The sequence below is a fragment of the Palaemon carinicauda genome, chromosome 20 (assembly GCF_036898095.1).
Source record: "Palaemon carinicauda isolate YSFRI2023 chromosome 20, ASM3689809v2, whole genome shotgun sequence".
Lineage (NCBI taxonomy): Eukaryota > Metazoa > Arthropoda > Malacostraca > Decapoda > Palaemonidae > Palaemon > Palaemon carinicauda.
The window spans coordinates 95,494,377-95,515,420 of NC_090744.1; the positions used below are offsets into that span (position 1 = coordinate 95,494,377).

A 21,044-nucleotide genomic window follows, 5' to 3' on the forward strand; every position below is an offset into this window, starting at 1 on the left:
ACTCATCTTACATTCCAAAAAGAAGATTTGCACCAAGTCCCCTTAAGGCAACGAGAATACTGCAGCAAACCAAAGGCTAGTATGTTTATCACAGAACACCACAGATGGCCTGAGCTGCCATAATATCATGAGTAACTGGAGTCAAGTTAGTTGGAACTTGACCATGGGTGGAAACAAGATTTGAAGAGAAATCAAGGTGAAACACCAATGCTTTATTGAAAATAAAAAGGTATTCCAAGAATGGATTCTAAAGTTGAAAGGTCCATAAGTTCTACACAATTAGTCTTAGACATTCAGTTCATAACACTCGCTTATCTCCATCATTTTCCAACATTTAATATAGCTACTGCTAATGAGTTAGACTACACAAGTATCAAGAATTCCAGCAAATATTTGCGTACTAAAAAAAAAGCTTTACAAAAAGAATTTAAGCAAATTTTATTTCATCTTACACCTTATCTGATTTTTTCTTTTACTGCACATAAAGGGTTTTAATTTTTGAAGGTTCTCATCTTTGGGACTACTTTACAGAACAAATACCACAGTAGACAAATCAATGACAAAATTTAATTGACTGCTTTGTGGTTACACAACTATTTCAAAGGGAATAATGAAAAACCTTAATAAGCGGATACATTGAAATTGGAAGTAAAAATATCCTAAACAAAATAAAAAGAAGTGCTTTGTCAATACACTCACTGATACAGATGATAAAAAGAACCAAAGCCATTATGACGTCAGAAATATTTAAAAAGTTCAGTCAATACTTACCAAGAAAGACTGTTTAGATGATTTTTCCTGTTTAGTTGATACAGGTTTCTCTATGAAAACCTCATCTTCGGACTCTGAAACTCTTCTGGAGGGCCTTCTCTTCCTCCCACTTTTCCTAACTGGTTGTTCTGGGGATGATTCTTTCACGGAGGGTGGAGTTCTTTCTCTGTTGACGCTAGACAAGCTATCTATGGATGAATCACTGGTTTTTTTAGATGCTGCTCTCTCCTTAGCATTCACAACCCCTGCTAAAGAATCTCCACTTCCAAGAGATTTCCTTGATCTTTTACGAGACTGAACTGGACTATCTGTCGTATCCTCAGCTGCACTTTCGCTAACAGAAGATCGAGACCTAAGAGTTCTCGATGGAGTTTTTGATTTCTTAGATTCCATTTTTGAAGAGACTTCAGTGTCTTCACTAATAGTCTCCAAGGTTTCGAAACCTTGACCAAGTCGGGAAGGTGTTTTCCTACTTCTAGATGGTGTAGACCTTTTAGAGGGGGTCAAAATTGCTTTGGGGGACTCTGACTCAGCTTTCACTGGGGTTCCTAAGTTATCATCATGGGAAACAGTAACTAGTTCAATCTTTGAGCTCTTCCCTTTCTTCTGTGTTAGTTTAGATTCTTCAAGGTTCAGCTGTTCTGAAACTGAGCTTCTACGACGAGATCGTCTTGCTGGGGATTTAACACTTGGTGTTTCAGGAGTTGCTGGATCTGCAGAGCTACTTGCTGGTTCATTTATTTGTTTTGATCTTCGTGAAGGTGTTCCAGGTGTTGTAGGATCTCCAGAGCCACTTGCAGATTCACTTATTCGTTTTGATCTTCGTGAAGGTGTTCCAGGTGTTGCTGGATCTCCAGAGCCACTAGCAGGTTCACTTATTCGTTTTGATCTTCGTGAAGGTGTTCCAGGCGTTGCTGGATCTGCCGAGCTACTTGCAGGTTCACTTATTCGTTTTGATCTTCGTGAAGGTGTTCCAGGCGTTGCTGGATCTCCAGAGCTACTAGCAGGTTCATTTATTCTTCCTGATCTTAGTGAAGGAGATGATGGAGGGGTGGGTATATCATCTTGTGACTGACCAGACGAAGACAAAACCTTTGGCTCTACTGCAGAATTAGTCACTCTAGCTGACCGCTCAGGAGACAGAAGTAACTTCTGAGCAACCTTATCAACTTCATTCTTCACAAGTTTGGTTCCAGAGGACTTCCTAGATGAGGGTGTGACAACTGATACACTTGGTGTAGCCAAATCAACTTTAGTTAGAGGAGTTGGTACATCACTTATCTTTCTACCAGATTTTAAGGCTTTATCAGCAGTGCCCAAACCTGTAGCACCCAAACGAGTTCTTGGCAAAGGGGTCACCTGAAGGTTGCTAACATTAAGTCTCTTACTGCTTCTTGTCGGAGTCGCTGGAGTAGTAGTGGTTGAGCTAAGACGCCGACTCCTTCTCAAAGGAGTTGTGTGTCCCAGCTCTACCATATGTTCAACGGAAACTTTGGCAAGGACTTCTTTTGCACTAATTGATGGTGACTGTGCAGGAGTAGCTACTGATGTACTTAGTCGACGGCTTCTCCGGCGAGGAGTTCTATTCCCTGACTCTACTGAATTATCACTTTGAATATCGGATGACTTTTCCATACCGACTACTTTACTTTTGGGTGAATCTACAGTAAAGGTTTTGTTTACAGTGGTTACATCTGCACCTTCCACATCCTTTGATGCTTCCTTAGACTCAGACACACTACCTGTATCTTCATGGGGTTTTCTATCTGGAGACAATTTATGATGGACCTCTTCTGTTTCCATTTTATCATCTTTGATTATGGTTTGAGGTATTTTAGGTTCTTGTGAACTTGTTTCTTTATTTAACTCATGTTTTTCCATTACATTAGATTTTACAGGGGAGTCAATCTTTACCAACAAAACTCTTGTTTCTGGCAATGGACTGCTAGTTTCTGCCTTTCTTCTGGCCGGGGAGAATTTAGAAGGTGAGGGACTATGAGTGCTTAACTGTTGATCTGAAGCATCCTTTGAAGACTCTGTAAGTGTCAAAGACCTCTTCACTGTTTTTTCTTCTGACTGAGCATAGGATCTATGTAATTCAGGAATATTTTCCACAAAAGGACTGAGTCTTAACTCTAATGCATCATCCTTAGTAGAGGTTAACCTTGTATTTCGTCTAGTTGGTGTTGTGGGAGGGGAACTGGTTTCCATAAGACTTTCACCAAGGTCTTTGGGTTTGTCAGGTGTAAGCCTTAAACTTCTCCTAGGAGGACTTCTGTCAGAACTTAACTCTACTTGACTTTGATTGTGTAATATACCTGGGGAGTCCATTTTCTGCGGTGAGATTCTCGCACTACGGCGGGTAGGAGTAGAAGGAGCTGAAACGGACACTTCTTTAGCATCATCAGATTTTCCTTGCACCTCAGTGTATTCTTTCACCTCTGTCTTGCTAGATTTAGATCTTGCATTTTGTTGGTTTGAGGAAGTAGTATCTGATAAAGATTCTATTTCATTATCAAGGGATTCTTTCAGAGAAGTGTCTATTTCATTTCCTGAAGAAGGGCTACCTGATAATTCTATCTTGTGTGTTAGCTTTCCACTTTGGTCTAAAGTAGTGATAATTGCAATGGACTCTCCCTCATCAACGTAAGTACTATCAGAAATGGGTTTTTCGAGGCAGTCAGTGTGCCGTTGTGTGTCTGTAATATCGAGTGATTTTTCTTTTCGAGGCGTTATTCTTGCACTACGGCGGGTAGGTGTAGGAGGAGGCGAAAAGGAGGCAGCATTGCCGTCAGTAGAATCTTCAACTGCCCCAGGATGCTCTTTCACTTTTAAGCTCAAGAACTCTGTATTACTGGATGTAAGTCCTGTAGTTTGATCAGCTGGGGAAGTAGGGATTGATAAGGATTCCACTTCACAAACAACAGACTCTTTTAACATGACATCTTTTTTGTGTTCTGAAGCAGGAATTTCAGTCCCTATTTCCTGTTCTTTTCTTGTGGTCTCAAGGTTAGAGCTTTCGTAAGTCACTGTATTAGATAAAGATTGAGTAACACATTTACTATTATCCAATACATCTGATGAAGACTTCTTTTCCAAACTTAAATTGGTATCTTGCATCTTAGAGTCAGCCTCAATGGTCAACTCTTCTGGCTCTTTCTGCAGTCCAATTTCAACGGTTTCTTTATTCTGAAACACACTATTACATTCCTCTATCTCCTTATTTTCCCTGATGGAAATGCATTCAGTTTCTGTTGTCATTTGTGTTTGTACTTCAGTGATGTTTGACTGCAACTCCTTTCTCTGGGTATTACTTTCTTTGATGCTAGCTGCTACAGTGCAATTTTCATCTGTTTCCATTTCTTCAATACCTTCACTGATCCCGTTACTATATTCACTATCCTGAAATTGTTCACTGTGAGTAGTTATTTCTGGTTTCATAACAAATATGTCATCTTTTTCACATAGTGAAGATTCCTCACTTACTCTAGTCTCCACAATTTCCTTTCCATCTGACACTGCCTTCAGATCAGATTCCTGAACCTGGTCCTCTGTTTTTAATTTCTCAAACTGATCAAACTCGGCTGAAGAATCTGATTTGGCAGAATTTGTAACTAGAGGTTTGCCATGTACATCTTTTGCATGACCTAACACTTCCTGGGGTTTGTTCTCTGCATCACCAATTTCCATTTCTGGGATTACTGGTTCCGGATCATTTTCAGGAACAATTTCGTCAACTCTCCTTGAAACGTCAAGCGCGCTTGCCTTCACACTTTCCTCTTCTGGCATGTTAGCTTCCATGCTATTTTCTTCAGCACCTTCAGCTATTGCCACCTTTGCCTCATCAACAGAAATGGGTTTCAGGATGCCTTCCCTTGATAAAAGAGCCTCTTTAATATCTGGAGATGATGGATCAGCTTCCTCTGGCTCTTTCTCCAGGTCTGAATCATCCGAGAAATTGAGAGGACTAAAATGCTCAGAGGCATCCAAATTTAAAACAAAGCTTTCTTCTTCAGAAAGGGCTTCATTAATCATTTCTGGAGTAATCATTTCCTCCTCTTTCTCACTCGCAAGTTGTAAGATGTTATCTTCTATTCCATTTCCATCACTTCTAATAGTTGAGTCACCTAAAACCGCTTCACCAAGACCCAAATTTTCCATTACAAGGTTTTCATTTAGTGCTGCAACTACCCTTCCTTTCTGTACTTCCATCTTGTCCATGATTGATAAATTCTTTGTTTCGTCACTTTTGTTTTCCTCAACAAAACTTTTCTCTGCATCACTTTCAGAATCTGAGAACCTCAGAGATGTGATGTACTCTGAATCATTTAGATTTTGGGTTACACTCGATTCCACTGTAGTTTTAACAGTAACAGATGTTTTACTTTGCTCAAATTCCTCAAATACAGTTCTAAGACTTTTATCATCCTGACTGACTTCATCCAGCATTAGTTTTACACCTTCACCATCATCCACTTCATTTATTACATTTTCCTCTGAACATTCCTCAACTTCATCTGATTTCTGTGTTTCGTGAACTGAAGTGTCCTCATTTTCCATTTCAAGAGTCAGTTTCATTTCCTCTTCCTTTTCCGATTCATTTCCCTCGAGGGGTTCACTAATTTGGTCTTGGTCATCTACATCTTGTCTTCTATTTTCAATGGTATCCTCTTCCTCATGCACAGAATTTTTCAATTCATGTTCTGCCTCCAGACAAATTGGCTCATCTTCATCATCCCCACCAACTTCAAAGGACCTCTCAGCACCAGCTAAATTCTTCTCAGATTCTCCCTCTTTCTCCTCTACACCCTCTGATATTTGGGTATCAGATATTTTCTCCTCTGTGAAACTGTAAAAGGAGTCTTCTACAACTTTTTCTTCCTCTATGCTGAATTCTTCAGTTAATGTTGCTTCAATTTTACCCGTTATTTCTTCATTGCTGAAAGGATAAAAAATTATGAGTTCCAGATAATAAATACCAACAATGTCTTGAAAGACTGGCAATTAAAAGCAAAAACTAAATTGAAAGCATCTAGTGTTAAATAGATATTATAATAAAAGCATAAATAGATCCAGAATGCCACCACCACAAAAATCATCCCTTATGATATATAGAAACAATACAAAAATACAGCACACAATACACAACAACTTCAAAGTGATGTATTTAAAAGTAAGGTGTGCATTCCTCGCAACTAAATACTGTAACATCTAATACAGTATAACAAATGTACAATTACCACTACCCCAATCACTAGTTTAGATACAAATAAAAAAGAATAATAGAAATGACAAATTCAGAGATAATTTGTATTTTCCCCTAAATAATACAAACCTGAAGTTATTTATGTGGATTATCTTTCAGCATAGCTGGAAGGTAGCCATTAAACTTTTACTGCGAGGTGGCAACCCTGCCTAACCGCTTGAGTGGGTAGGCTGAGGGTTGGGGGGGGGGGTGTTACCCAGATGCCTCTATATACACTCTCACAGCTGTGAGACATCACTTTTGATTGCAGGCAGGACTTCTGGGGAACAGGTAATGGCACGCCAATTTATATAAATAACTACAGGTTTGTATTAGTTAGGGAAAAATACAAATTATCTCCGAATTTGTCATTTGTTCCCATACTAACAAACCTGTTATTCATATGAATGACTCACTCTTAGGTGGGTGGAAGTCCTAGATCTGGCATGGACATTGACCCAGTTTTACCTAGTATAGTATACTGTATGACCGTGGTCTGGGGAAAACTTTGACACCTCGCTGAAATATACAAAGTGAGTATATTAGCGGCCTGTGCAAGGCAGTGTAATTGCTCCCTAGCAGAAAGCAATGAGGACGTGGACGGTATAAAACTATTATAACTTATACTAGGTTATACAAGGGAAGTAATAATTACCTGCAGAGGTTGAAGCCAGCTTGCCTAGGTACCCATTTTAACCAACTGCTACTTGTCATTTAGGAAGCCTGAGGTATCTTAAACCACTTGTTGAGCAGCCACCACAAGACCAATAGTTAACGTATCGAGTCTCCTGTGGGTCGCGTCTTTTAAATTATGGCGGTAAAGGTAGTCTGCCTCTTTCACATGCCCGCTTGAAGCACTTGCAACACGGAGAAGTTGCGTTTGAATGCCAGATTCTGATTTCCCTGACATCATAGGCTTTAGGTCACGGAGTCTGAGGAGGATCGGGAGCCAAGGTTCTTTCAAAGTCTTGGCGAATCCAGGAGGAAACCTTGTTTTTGGTAATCCTCCTCTTTACTCTCTCTGAACTAACAAACAGAGGTGTTAGTCTGGGCTATGTTGCTGCAGTGCATTTAAGATAGTATCTCAAACTCCTCACTGGGCATAGTAACAACTGATCTGGGTTATTGGTTACAGAACAAAGACTCGCAATCTGAAAGGGCCCGAATCTATGGTCCAAAACCCCGGGATTTTGAGTCTTAGCAATAAACTCAGGGATGAAGGCGAGTGTCACTTAACCCCCATTCCCTTGAATGGGCGATGTCATAAGAGAGGCTATGAAGTTCACCGACACTCTCTGCCGAGGTTAAAGTGAGCAGGAACGCTGTCTACAAAGTGAGCTTTCGGTCAAATGCATGGCGTAATGGTTCGTAGGGAGGTCTTTTAAGGATCTAAAGACACAACGCACTTTCCAAGGAGGAGGCCTAATCTCTGACTGGGGCCAAGTGATGTCATAACACCGTATGAGTAAAGAAAGCTCCAACGGAGATGAAATATCCACTCCTTTCACCTTAAGGCTATGCTTAAGGCTGAGCAATAGCCTTTCACCGCCGAGACCGAAAGGAGCTTTTCCTCCCGAAGGTATACAAGGAACTCCGCTATTGCTGGGAGTGGCACCGTGTGGAGAGATATTCCTTCCACGACACCTACCACAGAATACTCTCTCTCCATTTTGCCTGGTAGACCGAGGCTGAGGACCTACGCAAGTATCCGGACATTCGCTCCGCAACTTGACGTGAAAAGCCCTTTCGAGAGAGGAGACGTTGGATAGTCTCAACACGTGAAGTCGAAGCGAATGCACGGTCTTGTGGAATACGTACGCGTGTGGTTGTTTGAGCAGATCTGGACATGGACGGAGTTCTCTCAGTAGATCTACTAGAAGTTGCAGAAGGTCCGGAAACCACTCTGCATGATGCCATAGCGAACCTATAAGGGTCATCATTAGATCTTTGGATGCTCTGGTTTTGTTGAGCAGTCTCCTCATCAGACAAAACGGGGGAAAGGCGTACACGACTATGATGTCTGTTGTTGGAATGCATCTTGCCATAGAGCCTGAGGGTCCGGGACAGGGGGACAGTACAGCGGAAGCTTGCTGTTCAGAGATGTAGCGAACTCCCACAAAGTCAGGACTTTGTTGGCTATCTGACAATTCAAAGACATTCGGAGCCTACTATCTGAGTCGCTCTGCTCAGATTGTCCACGAGCATATTCCTCTTGCCTGGAATGAATTGAGCTGATAAACACCGAATGTTCTGACCATCTGAAGATCATTTCTGCAAGATGGCATAGAGGCTACGAAAAGGTACCGCCCATTTTGTTTATGTAAGCCACTACTGTGGTATTGTCGCTCATGAACACCACAGAGTGACCTGCCAGCAACTCTTGGAACTGATGAAGAGCTAGGTAAGCTGCTCTCATCTCTAGAAGATTTATGTGCTGGTACCTTTCTGATTCTGACCAAAGGCCGGAGATCATATGGCACAGCAGGTGAGCCCCCATCCTTCTTTTAATGCATCTGTGAAGAAGATCAAATCCGGAGGGGGAAAGAGAAGATTCTGGCTCCGTCGAAGGTTTTCGTCTACCATCCACCAACTCAAATCCGTCACCTGATCCTGAGTTATAGGAACTAGGGTGTCCAGTGGATCTGAGTGTTAGTTCCACACGGACTTCAGCTGCCACTGCAGGGATCTTATCCTGATCGATTGATTTGAAGTTCTCTGGCATCCTGACATCGAAGGTCATCGACGCCGATATCGTTTATTATAAATAAAGATTAAAAGAATATTCAATTAAAACCAAAGAAGTAAATATGTTATAAAAGTTAAATAGCATTAAGAAGACCTGCTTCTGATATAAATTTAAAAATACCACTAGCATTGTATGACACATCATGTCCAAGGATCTTGGCCAGGATGAACCTACCATCCTCACCTCGAGCCTCAAACAGATATCTATTTCCCAAGTTATTATAATTGGGGCATTTGATCAACAAAATGCCTCACTGTTAAAGGTACCAAACAGTCGTCGCAATACGGTTGGTGTTGGCCCTTCAGAAGAAACTTGTGTGTCAACCGTGTGTGACCAATGCGGAGATTCTCGTCCTCAGAATCTAAGGGGCCATCCACCTCCAGTCTGGGGTAGGTCAGGGTCGTCGACTGAATCGCTGGGAGGATCTGCCACAGGGGACCGCCTCTGTGCCTCAGCCATTCTAGATTCCCATGCCGCAGCATTCTTAGGTTTTGTCTTAGTGTCCTTTGATTCCCTACACGCAGGACATTCCTCCGCAGTCTTAGAAGGAGGGAACCTGCGAGGTTTTTGAGGAATTTGACGAAGCCTTGGCAGTAGGAGCTGAAGGCTCTTTCTCAGGAAAACCTCAATGTCTTGAGGGTTGAAGGGATGGATCGTTATCTCCCTCGGCGAACCTATGTCCCTATTGTCCCTTTTCTGTCTCTTAATGATGACCACCTTTACCTTCACTGGAGTATAGGGTAAGTTAGCCATATAAGAGTCAGATGAAATAGGACCTTCAGCGCACAATCGGGGTCGTCAACTTCCTTCTAAGGTCCTGACTCCCAACTGACGATTTCGACGAGGGTTCCAGGGGGATCCTAGTGTTTCCTTGACTGGAAGAGTCGGAGGTTATGACCGTGAAGGAGCTACGTTCAGAGACTTCAGGAGGTGTTGATGAACGTATTTACCCATGAAGGAAGCTCTGATCCTCTAGGTAAACATTGGAATTCCTTAGGAGTGTCTCCTTTGGGTGGAACTCTCGGAGGAGCTCCAGGCAACGGAGGTGATAACCTCTAAGGCAGAGGAACACGTTCCTTAAGATGCGAAGGAAGGTCTGGACTAATAGGAATGTTCGCAAACCTATTAGGAGTCTCCTTGAAACCCTCTGGAAAGGGTGTCGGTCTTCCGCTGGAGGTGGAAGAAGCCGAGGGTCAAGGCGAAGGTGTTGGTACCGCACTTGCTCGCAGTTCCGACACATCTGCTCATGCATTGCTCGCGGAAATCGCCGACTTGCTCATGAAATCGCGAGACTCGAGAACAAAATCACAAGATTCACAAGCAGAAGTGCTTGCAACAGGAGCACTAGGAGCCACATAGAAAGAGGAAGGTCTAACAACTTCCTGCGGCCCCAGAGAAGCACCTATGTCCGACAAAGTCGGCAGAGGAGGCCTCTGAGTAGGGACTACTCTGAGAACGTGTCACAGCATTGGTCACACTTTGCTGAGAATCCCCAGGCGACGAAAGGCACTGAGGGTTTAGCTGAATGCCTGTTTGAGGAATGGTCATTCGCATCATCAGGTCCGGTCCGAGGTCGTTTGGAAGAAGGTCTGGTTGAGGGGCTACGCATTAATGGACTGTGCTTGCGCCTACCTCTACCTCTGGACAAGGAATGTCTAGACCTTGATTGCAAAAGCATGGTTCATGATCGTGAACGGGAGCGTCTAGATCTCATTCAAGAATGGCGTGAACGTCGCGAATGCCTAGCTCACGAACGTGAGGCAAAGGGAGAATGGTTCGCCAGTGGTTGGAGGTGAAATTGCTCTTCTAGAGTAAGCAGCAAAGCCTCGTACCCCATGGTTGCCAAGGAGTTAGTCAGTCTGCGCTCCTACTCGATCGTCCCTTGGAAGAGCGCGAGCGAGAAGGAGCTTTAGAAAGAGATTTAGGGGTGCGTGAAGAAAAAGAACACTCTTTCCTCGCCCGTGAGGGAGAAAGATCACGCTTCGCCTTCTTCCTGCACTGCCCAAATTTCTTCTATTGGGAGGCAGGCCACTCCCTACACTCTGCAAGAGCAAACCCTGCTCGCAGCGATACCCTCGGCACGAACGACACAGAATGCGGGTCGGTCTCCAACAAAGACATGAAAGTACCCCACGTGGCACCCTCGCGCCCTGGACACGTTCGCATGAAGGCGATCGAAGATAGAACACACACACCTGAAAAGAGAAAGCAAACACGTCCGATCTCTACCGAGTCCAAAAGAAAGAGTGACTTCTCACTGCTGTGAGAGTATATAGAGAGAGGTGGCTGGGTGCACCCCGTCTACCCCCAGTTTACCGGCTCAAGCTTTTAGGAAGGGTTGCCACCTCGCAATTAAAGTCTACTGGCTACCTTCCAGCTATGCTGAAAGATAATCCACATAAATAACGGAAGGTTTGATAGTAAGGGAACATTGAATTATTAATTTGCATATTTTAAAGGACTTTCCGCATATTAAATACGTCATTATAAAACTTCTTTTAAATAACATCCTGCAACACATTCAAAATAACAAAAATTTACTTCAGATCATACAGAAAAACTTGTAAAGCCCACATAAACAGCAGCTAAATAGTAGACAAAATAAAAGAAAATAGTTCCTGGTAAGAGAACATTCTGGTTTGGCTCTACAATCTAAGATGACCTATACCGAGGCAAAATACGATTATAAAATTTCCTATTTATGACATCCCAGTCAACCTTGAAATTTACGTTTTCATGAGTAGACACAATTCCTTATAATTGTGCAATGGCTAAAAATAAATGTTGCATGGGATTGAAATGCAAGAAAAAGAATTAAATTACCATTAAATAATAAACATCAGTTGCCATATAAAGACATATTTTACACCCGCAGGGCGGTGAATGATCTATCTTCCTTACAGTTTACCAATGTGTAAGACAACACAAATGCTGTATTTGATACAGAAAAAAGTAAAATAACTAACATAAGTCTATGTATTCAAGTAAAATATAAGAAGGATGATGACATGTTAACACAAACAAGAATTTGGAATTTCAAAATACCTTCCTTTAAGCCTACCCAAACTAGACGGCTACAATAAAGGGCTTGAGATAAAATGTATGTTCATTATAATGCTAGGAAGCTTTTTAGAGATTTTACTTTTATTGCTACCAGGTAGTTTAACCAGGCCAATGAGTAAATATTAAATAATAAAGCAAAAATTCATGTTACGGCAATTATGAATAAATTTTGGATTTGCAATGAAGTTTTCAATACGATATTACAGTACTATCAGAAGATTTGCAGAGATAAGCTATGATAAAAGAAAGGTGTAATCATCTTTTGCAAGACGTTAATAAAGCAGTTTAAATCAAACAGGTCTTAATCGACATAGTTAAGGCAAAGACTTCGTTCACTACGTTATAGTACCAAGAACAGAATACAGTAAATTACACTTATAAAACATTAGAGCAAATGCTATTGAAAACCCATTTTTAAAATTTAAAATATAAGTATCGTATAATTTATATACTATACAGTATTTGAGGAATATTTTGTTTTAGAAAATATTAATAAATATATTTCCCTTGATATTTCTACAATTAAAAAAGTTTACCATTTACGTTTTCGAATAATGCTAAATTCATTGAGGATATGCATATTGATGATTTCGGGAAATGTGTGCATACGTGTAATGGCTTTCTAAACGCCTCCCATTACTCCAAATTTAATGCTGACTCTAATTCTTAAACTATTATTTGTATAAAATTATAAATTTATCAAATACTGTATAATTTTGATGTAATATTCTAGTGTATTTGGTGTCTGGTTCTTTATATAATAAATGAAATCTTCAATTTATATTAAAAAAAAAAAAAGCTAAATACAGTGGGGTTATTTTTGTAAAAAAAAAAAGAAAAAAAAAATAGTTACGAATGATAAGCTTCCAACTAAAATTATATTATAGAATGAAAATTAATTCACTTTTGGCATACTCGGATTTGGTTTTTCCTTTAGTATATGCAGCATAAAATATTGTAGAAAACATCTAAACTAGTATAAATACACAAGATTCCAACAATTGGATAGGCACTCCTTACTGCTTACAATTCAGATATCTCTTCTCTACCCTAATTACTAGGAATTATAGGAGACCCATTTAACACATCTAAGAGCTCTAGTCTAAAATCAGTAAAGCTTTCACTCTTTCAAAAAATTGATAATACGTCCCCCAGTTTTATCTTTGCATCAACTCCCTCCCAATACCAACAAACACATGTAATGTCACCTTCAGTCAGACTTCTGAGAAAAGAAGAGTTTACTCTCACCATTCAAAATCAGGGACTTTACACTCCTCCTATGTTAGCTTCTTAATTCTAAGTGCCCTCCTCAGGGCTAACAGTAACGATATGTTAGTGGAGACAGAAGCATTAACCCTTTTACCCCCAAAGGATGTACTGGTACGTTTCACAAAACTCATCCCTTTACCCCCATGGACGTACCGGTACGTCCTTGCAAAAAAATGCTATTTAAATTCTTTTTTTTACATATATTTGATAATTTTTTGAGAAACTTCAGGCGTTTTCCAAGAGAATGAGACCAACCTGACCTCTCTATGACGAAAATTAAGACTGTTAGAGCAATTTGAAAAAAAATATACTGCAAAATGTGTTTGAAAAAAAAATAACCCTTGGGGGTTAAGGGTTGGAAATTTCCAAATAGTCCGGGGGTAAAAAGGTTAATCATTTGGGACCCTTAACTGTATAACAGTATAATCTAACAAGATAAAAACAGACAAGGTGACAAGGAATTATGCTGAAACTGACAAGTCCATATTTTAAATTTCAGGCTAAATATACTCTCCTATCCTGCTCCTTTCACATTCCATTATATGAAATATCGAATGTTTAGTATTACTGAATGCCTTGAAGCCTACTACCTGGTCTCCATGCATCCAAGATATCTTTGACTGCTGTATCTAATGTTATTTAGTTTTTAAATTGATGCAAAAAGATCTTTTCTTTATATTTATTCATCTAAACTAAATTTTTAATAAATTCTTTAGCTTTCATTTTACAGCAAATACTACTGAAAAGTAAGAAGACTAAACATTATGATAATTCTAGCAGAGCATACAAAAATTAAAGAAACTAAATTTTCGTCAAACCCAGAAAAACTTATATACTACATTACAACTAAGGTCTGCAACATAATATCACATTTGAATGTAGGTTGTTAGTTCATTTCTTTTCAAATGAATCAATGGCAAATCTTTGTTTTAAATTAAAATCATGAGTGCAGGCTATGGCTGCCAGCCCAGGTCTCTTTTTTTTCAAGCTGTTGTACTGAGACTTCAAAACTATCATTTTTCTACCAAAGTTATTATAGAAATATATTGAATGCATGGCCAATGTTACAAGATTGTACAAAAGTAGATAAAAAAATTAAATGAAAATTGTCAGTTCAATACAACTAAGCTATCTGGTAAATTTACACAAAATGATATGTACTTTGGGACATAAAACCTTCCAGATATCATTCACTTTAATCATCTTGCTTGAAGCTGAAAACCAAAAACACAAATCAAAGAAAACTGATAACATCCAAATTCCAATTGCAATGATTTTTTCATTTCAAACTCCTTGGAAGCTCCAAAACATCCCAACTATTCATACAAGTGCCAAGAAATACTATGCAGGATCAATTCCATTACATAAGCAAAGTCTTTGCTGATTAAAATTCTAGATGATAGATCTCACACATAATAAAGCTTCATGAAGTAATAACAAATTAAAGCCCAATCAAAATTTATCCCAAAATGCTAAGAAAGCAGTTATAAAAGTAAGTATTATGAAGCTTATACCAACAAAATAATACCAATACTGTTTACAAATACCCAGCAAGATTATAGGATTTATCCATGCAAGTAGTTAAAATGATAGTAAAAATGAAATATGGGACTGCCTTTCAAAGCTAAACTGTATAAGTCTAACCTCCTTGTTGTACCACCCATTAGTTCGGCACTACTGCAGGCTCTGAGTGGTTGCCGTGGTGTTGGAACTCCAGAAAATGGATGCCTAACAGATGCAAGTTTAAATGTAAATAACTTAACATAAGACAGAACAGAAGTATTAAGAAATTTAAAATACTAAATTCGTAGCTAGCTTTAGTGACAATTGTAAAAAAAAAAAAATAATGTACTGAATATGTAGGTCAATTCAACATTGAAATGACTGTAGTTATATATGAAGGTGCTACTATCATTCTATATTAGAAATAACATTCCAGCTTACCTTAAAACATTTATTTCAACTGAGCTCTGTTCTGCAGGTTCTCCTCCAACTTCAATGGATTTCTCTAGTACCTCTAATTCGGCTTCACGGTCTGTACCCTCCTCCCCCTCAATTTCCTCGAGGGAATCCTCGAATACATCTAGAGAAGCCTCTTCCTCCTGTACTTCAATAGACCTTTCAAATTTATCGCCAATATCGACACTCATGAAGGAACGTTCATTATCCTCATTCTCTTCATCTTGAACCTCCATATATTCAGCATCAGAAAGGCTTTTCTCCAATTCTGAAGCCTCCTCCTTTTGGAAACTAGTCCGTTCATCACCATCATGTTCTTCCTCAACATCAAAGGTTTCCTTTTCTAACTCTTCTACTGGAATAAGGACACTTTCATCTTTACTAGATTCAGTGAATGACTGATTTGAAATGCCATTTGCATCTATCTTACCTTTGGGCAAATGGAACCTTAACTGCTTTGGAGTCAGACTACAATCAGTAGCTCTGATTTGTTGGCTCTCTTCAGCTGTAAATTACAAATTAAATCATTTTTTGTGCGAATAATTAACTTCTATAATACAAACTGGCCAGAGCCTTATGCCTCATATTATTAAACAAAAATTTAAAAAAGGATCCAAAAAACAACACTGAATATGTGCAACTTAGATTATAAAGTATTCATGGCTTCAAGCAACAAGACAACGGTTCACTGGTGCAAGATATTTTGTCAAAACAGATTTGAAAAATAATGTTTTTGTTTATATATATTCATACATAATCTAAAAAATATTGTATACAACAATAACACTTCAACTTGAAAAAAATAATAAGAAATTATCCCTACTCCATCTACAACAAAACCTTTGGAATGTCTCATGCAATCCTAGAAATGTGATTAGCTATTTCATGAAACCATCGTACAGTAATTTCTCTTTTGATTTTTTTTTGCAAATTCCCTATTCAGTTTATATACCATTATTTGAGAGCTTTTGAGAGCTTTCATTCAGGCACTCCCTGCAATAACTGATAAACCATGAAGTTTATCTATCTATCTACCAAGGGACTTAAAAAAAAAAAAAGGGGGGGAGGGGGGACTTTTGTCTTCCTTCGCTCCTTCCAGCCTGACGAGGGATTCAGCCGAGTTGGGTTGGTACAGTATTGCTAGGGTGCCCCAGCCCACCCTCCCCAGTTATCAGCTGATTAAGGCAAACTACAAAATATTTTTTTTTCTCTCTTGCTTAGAGACTATTATTATGGGAGCTATCATTTTTATTTTAACATATAAATATATGTAATACTTAATAAAAAAAAAAAAAAGTTTTTCACTCTCATTTACTCTCAATTTTAATGACACAGTGAAGTTTTGAGGCATTTCATCCCTGTTGTGGATTCACGATAATTTTAGTCTTTACCTTTACGGTGCTTGATTACAAAGCTTAGGAAATTATTGACTTATTTCTTCCAATTCTTTATGTAACTTTTGCACAATTTGGTTTACCTTTTCATAAACAGAAAAAGGTAGCGTAATGTAATAATATATCACTCATATTCTACTTAACGTCATTGTAACAATTACGGTGATTGTTTACTATCGTACAAGTCGAAATGAAAGCAAGACAGGTGCGGTTATCCGAATTGATTGTTTATAGCCTAACAGCTGTTTTTCTTACGGTTATTTATAGCCGTGTGCATGACTAACGATACTTTTAACATGCATCCTCTTTTTATGGATGAAGAGGGAGAAAAAGAGGTTATTTTATTATAACGTGGTCTCAAAATAGGAACTTCCATATTGTACAATGACTCATGATAAAATCTATTTTTATTGGTGAAATTTTGGAGGTCACATAATATGCAAGATTACGAGTTACACGAGTATATAAGGCATAACTGTAACTTACTTTATCAAATTCTAGCCACAAAATCAACTTTAGAAAAAAAAAATTAATTAATTATTATTTACCGAGGAGTCTGCAATATACATTTACATATATTTATAAATCGGAGATGTACTGAGGGAGGGATAGGTGAACTGCGATATGGTGATGGATTACTCAACTATACTTTCATTTCACCTCTAGTATGACACCAAATCTTTTAAACCCAATGACCCAGGAAATTGCTCAATCGACAAAATGTTGTGCTTTTGAAAAACAATAACATGGGAGATTTAAATGAATTACTTAGATTCATATACAATAAAATTCCCAACTTGTAAAGATTACAGTATTCTTTAATTTTATTACTATTTCAATATTTAGTTATGAAACAATATTCTACAGGTGTATAAAATTTCTAAGGTAAAGTACCAGATATCATGATTTTTTTTTATTTTAATGGATACAAACGAGTAAAAAAGTAAGAGAGTTTTAAAATACCTAAATAAAACACAGCCTACATCAAAGAAACATTAAGCATCCTATGGAAAAAAAAACATAATATATTGGTATAATTATTATTATTCCTTGCTAAGCTACAACCCTAGTTGGAAAAACAGGATGCTATAAACCCAAGGGCTCCAACAAGGAAAAATAGCCCACTGAGGAAATGAAACAAATAAATAAATAAACTATATAGGCTACAAGAAGTAATGAATAAGAATATAAACTAGAGGGACACTCAGTAGAGCTTAAACTTCCGCCGCAGCAGGTTATTTCTCGACCATTTGCTCGACCTTGACCTTTGACCTTAACATTTATATATTAATTGGCGCAGATTTTCACACTCAAATATGAACCAAGTTTGAAATTCGGTGACAACTATGTCCAAACTTATGGCTGATTACATGAATTGGACCTTTTGCTTAACTGTGACCTTGACTTTGATCTTCCAAATTTAATAATTTCCAGCTTTTTACACAAGAATTATGCCCTGCTAGTTTCATTACTCTACGATTAAAATTGTGGCCAGGAACTTGTTCACAAACAAACCCACACACAAACAGGGGCGAAAACATAAACTACTAACTTCTTTGGAGAAGGGAACTAGAGGGGCATTCAGTAGAACGCAGACCTCTGCCGCAGCAGCTTATTTCTCAACCTTTTACTCAACCTTGACCTTTCCTCTTAACATGTATTAATTGGCGTGGATTTTCACACACTCAAATATGAACCGAGTTTGAAGTCTCTGTGACAACAATGTCCAAACTTATGGCTGATTACGGGAATTGGACATTTTGCTTGATCGTGACCTTGATCTTCCAAAATTTAATTATTTCCAGCTTTTCACATTACAGTTAATCCATCAAAGTTTCATTACTCGACGATAAAAAGTGTGACCAGGAAGCTGTTCAAAAACACACATACACACACACAAACAGGGACAAAAACATAACCTCCTTCCAACTTCATTGGCAAAGATAAATATGTTAAGAACAGTAATAACATTCAAATTTCATAATTTCCTTATGAAATTTCTTAAACATCAGCAAAGAAGTAATTTCCTGTAAATTAAAAAACAAGCATCTATTCTATACCAAAAACAAAAGAATAAAATTTTATTGCCTCAAGTATGCAAACATAAATATTGTTTCTTAGTTTATATTTTACTGATCTATTTAACATTGCTGCTGATCTCAATACAGTATATTTTACTATTTTTTTATCATTTTTCATTTACTGTTTATTCGATACTTCCTCATTTCCTTTCCGCAAAGGGCTGCTTCCCAAGTTTGAGACCTTGGAATTGTAGCATCTTGCATTTCCAACTAGGGTTGTAGCTTGGCTACTTCTAATATCAGTAATAATAATTACTACTGTACATTAAAAAAAAAATAAGTTCATACATACCCATTTGACTTTTCCTGGCACTAGTTGCAATTCGAGGGAAGACTGATGGAAGGGAAGTCTCACTGGAGGCAGGACTAATTGGCTTCAGTATGGTTTGCTTCACCTTAAATGTATTATAAGGCAGTGATTAACACACAGCAATAAAGGTAATCTATAATTTCCCAACCATTAATTTACATGCACTTGAAGCCAATTTCAGTAGAGTACAGTACAGTATAATCAAAGCCTAAAAGACAGACTGATATCTGAAAGAGGAAGGCAGTTTAAGAATTGTGATCACAAGTGCTGAGAAAAAGTTAGTCAGGAGTAGCAGACATAGGGATGAAGAGGGAAACCCCAAAGAATCATGGAAAGTCATTTCAATAGATTAAGAACTAAAGCAGATTCAAATTTAGGTATAAAACATTGAAAAGAGGGGACAATAGAGAGAATTCATTTTATCTCAGACTTTCATCATGAACAAGGGTGATGAAGTGAAAATTCATTCTATAGGGGATTTATATAGAATCATGGACTGTAAACATTATGTATACATAAATCATTAAAAACTTTTCACTGCAGTCCATATCTTTCCAGAGAGTTTTATATTCAGACTTTTTCTTTAAATGTTTCTTATTTACATACTACTGTAGGTCTTCAAACTAAGGTAATCCATATTTAAGTCTACGTGGTTCATTTAAAGCCAAAGGGCATCAGACCCTTTACATCATGAAAAATGATTTTGCAAAGTTTTTGGATAAATAAATGTAATTACTGTATATGGAGTATATACAAAACTAACCTTGAGAATTGACTGTGGAGTATCAGCGAGTAAAGAATCACCAGCACCACGCATTGACTGCCTCTTCTTGTGAGAAACCTTTGGAGTTCTAAGAAGTGATAACAGATCTGCAGATATAGTCTGTGCAGGGCTGGAATTCAACAAGAAACAAATAGGTTTAAATTTTCCACATTTAATAAATTTCCTAGTCTACTAAATCCTGTACTAAGAATAATCACATAATTTTTAATCAATCTGATCTTTTCCTAACTATATAAACCTGACACCTTTAATGAAAGTATGACTTCAACGAGGCTGGTAACTTGCTTAAAACTTTTAACGAGGTAATGTTAGTTAGTAGTAGTATCTGCCGGGTAGCGAGTAGATTCCGCCCACCCATCAGGTAGCGTAACCTTAACCTAGGAGTTGTGGTTGGTTGAGATGGGAAGTGTAACCAAAGGTCTCAGGTTTGTAAAGTTAGGAAAAATGTTATTTTTATTAGTAAAATAAATTTTTTAATATACTTACCCGATAATCATGTAGCTGTCAACTCCGTTGCCCGACAGAATTCTATGGAGGGATACGCCAGCTATCACAATACTAGAAGGGGGTGTACTTACCAGCGCCACCTGTGGCCAGGTACTATAGTACTTCTTGTTGACACCTCCTCAATTTTTCCTCGGTCCACTGGTTCTCTATGGGGAGGAAGGGAGGGTCAATTAAATCATGATTATCGGGTAAGTATATTCAAAAATTTATTTTACTAATAAAAATAAAATTTTTCAATATTAAACTTACCCGATAATCATGTAGCTGATTCACACCCAGGGGGGTGGGTGAAAACCAGTGTACAAGATTAAAGGATAGCTAAGTATCCCATATTTCATATAACAGTTATCTCAAATAACAATGAAATAATAAGTACCTGGTAAGGAAGTCGAATTGAACCGTTACTCTGCCTCTTTTTTAAGTTCGTCTTCCTTACTGAGCGCAGCGTTCCTCTTGGAGGCTGAATCAACTCAAAGGTGCTAAAGTATATAGGGCTGCAACCCCTACTAAAGGACCTCTACACAACCTCTAACCCAGGCACTTCTCAAGAATGAATTGACCACCCGCCAAATCAAAAGGATGCGGAAGGCTTCTTAGCCTACCGTAACAACCATAAAAACAACAATAAAAGCATTCAAGAGAAAGGTTAAAAAAGGTTATGGGATTAAGGGAATGTAGTGGCTGAGCCCTCACCTACTACTGCACTCGCTGCTACGAATGGTCCCAGGGTGTAGCAGTTCTCGTAAAGAGAATGGACATCTTTAAGATAAAATGATGCAAACACTGACTTGCTCCTCCAATAGGTTGCATCCATTATGCTCTGCAGAGAACGGTTTTTATTAAAGGCCATCGAAGTAGCTACGGCTCTTACTTCGTGGGTCCTTACCTTCAGCAACGCAAGGTCTTCCTCCTTTA

At 38.4% G+C, this 21,044-nt stretch overlaps 1 protein-coding gene across 4 annotated transcripts in view; it reads right to left on the reverse strand.

Annotated features, from left to right (window-relative positions):
- The window catches only part of LOC137614326 (protein ELYS-like), a 111,000-nt gene that overhangs the window by 21,704 nt on the left and 68,252 nt on the right, over positions 1-21,044 (reverse strand). For 3 of the 4 annotated variants that reach the window (XM_068344089.1, XM_068344088.1, XM_068344086.1), the window contains exons 22-26: positions 19,602-19,731; positions 18,821-18,923; positions 15,039-15,558; positions 14,739-14,822; positions 772-5,710 (exon numbers count right to left, since the gene is read on the reverse strand). In XM_068344089.1, the coding sequence (XP_068200190.1) occupies positions 772-5,710; positions 14,739-14,822; positions 15,039-15,558; positions 18,821-18,923; positions 19,602-19,731 (5,776 nt within the window). The remainder of the gene's footprint in view (positions 1-771; positions 5,711-14,738; positions 14,823-15,038; positions 15,559-18,820; positions 18,924-19,601; positions 19,732-21,044) is intronic. The other variant, XM_068344087.1, reaches the window with a different exon arrangement.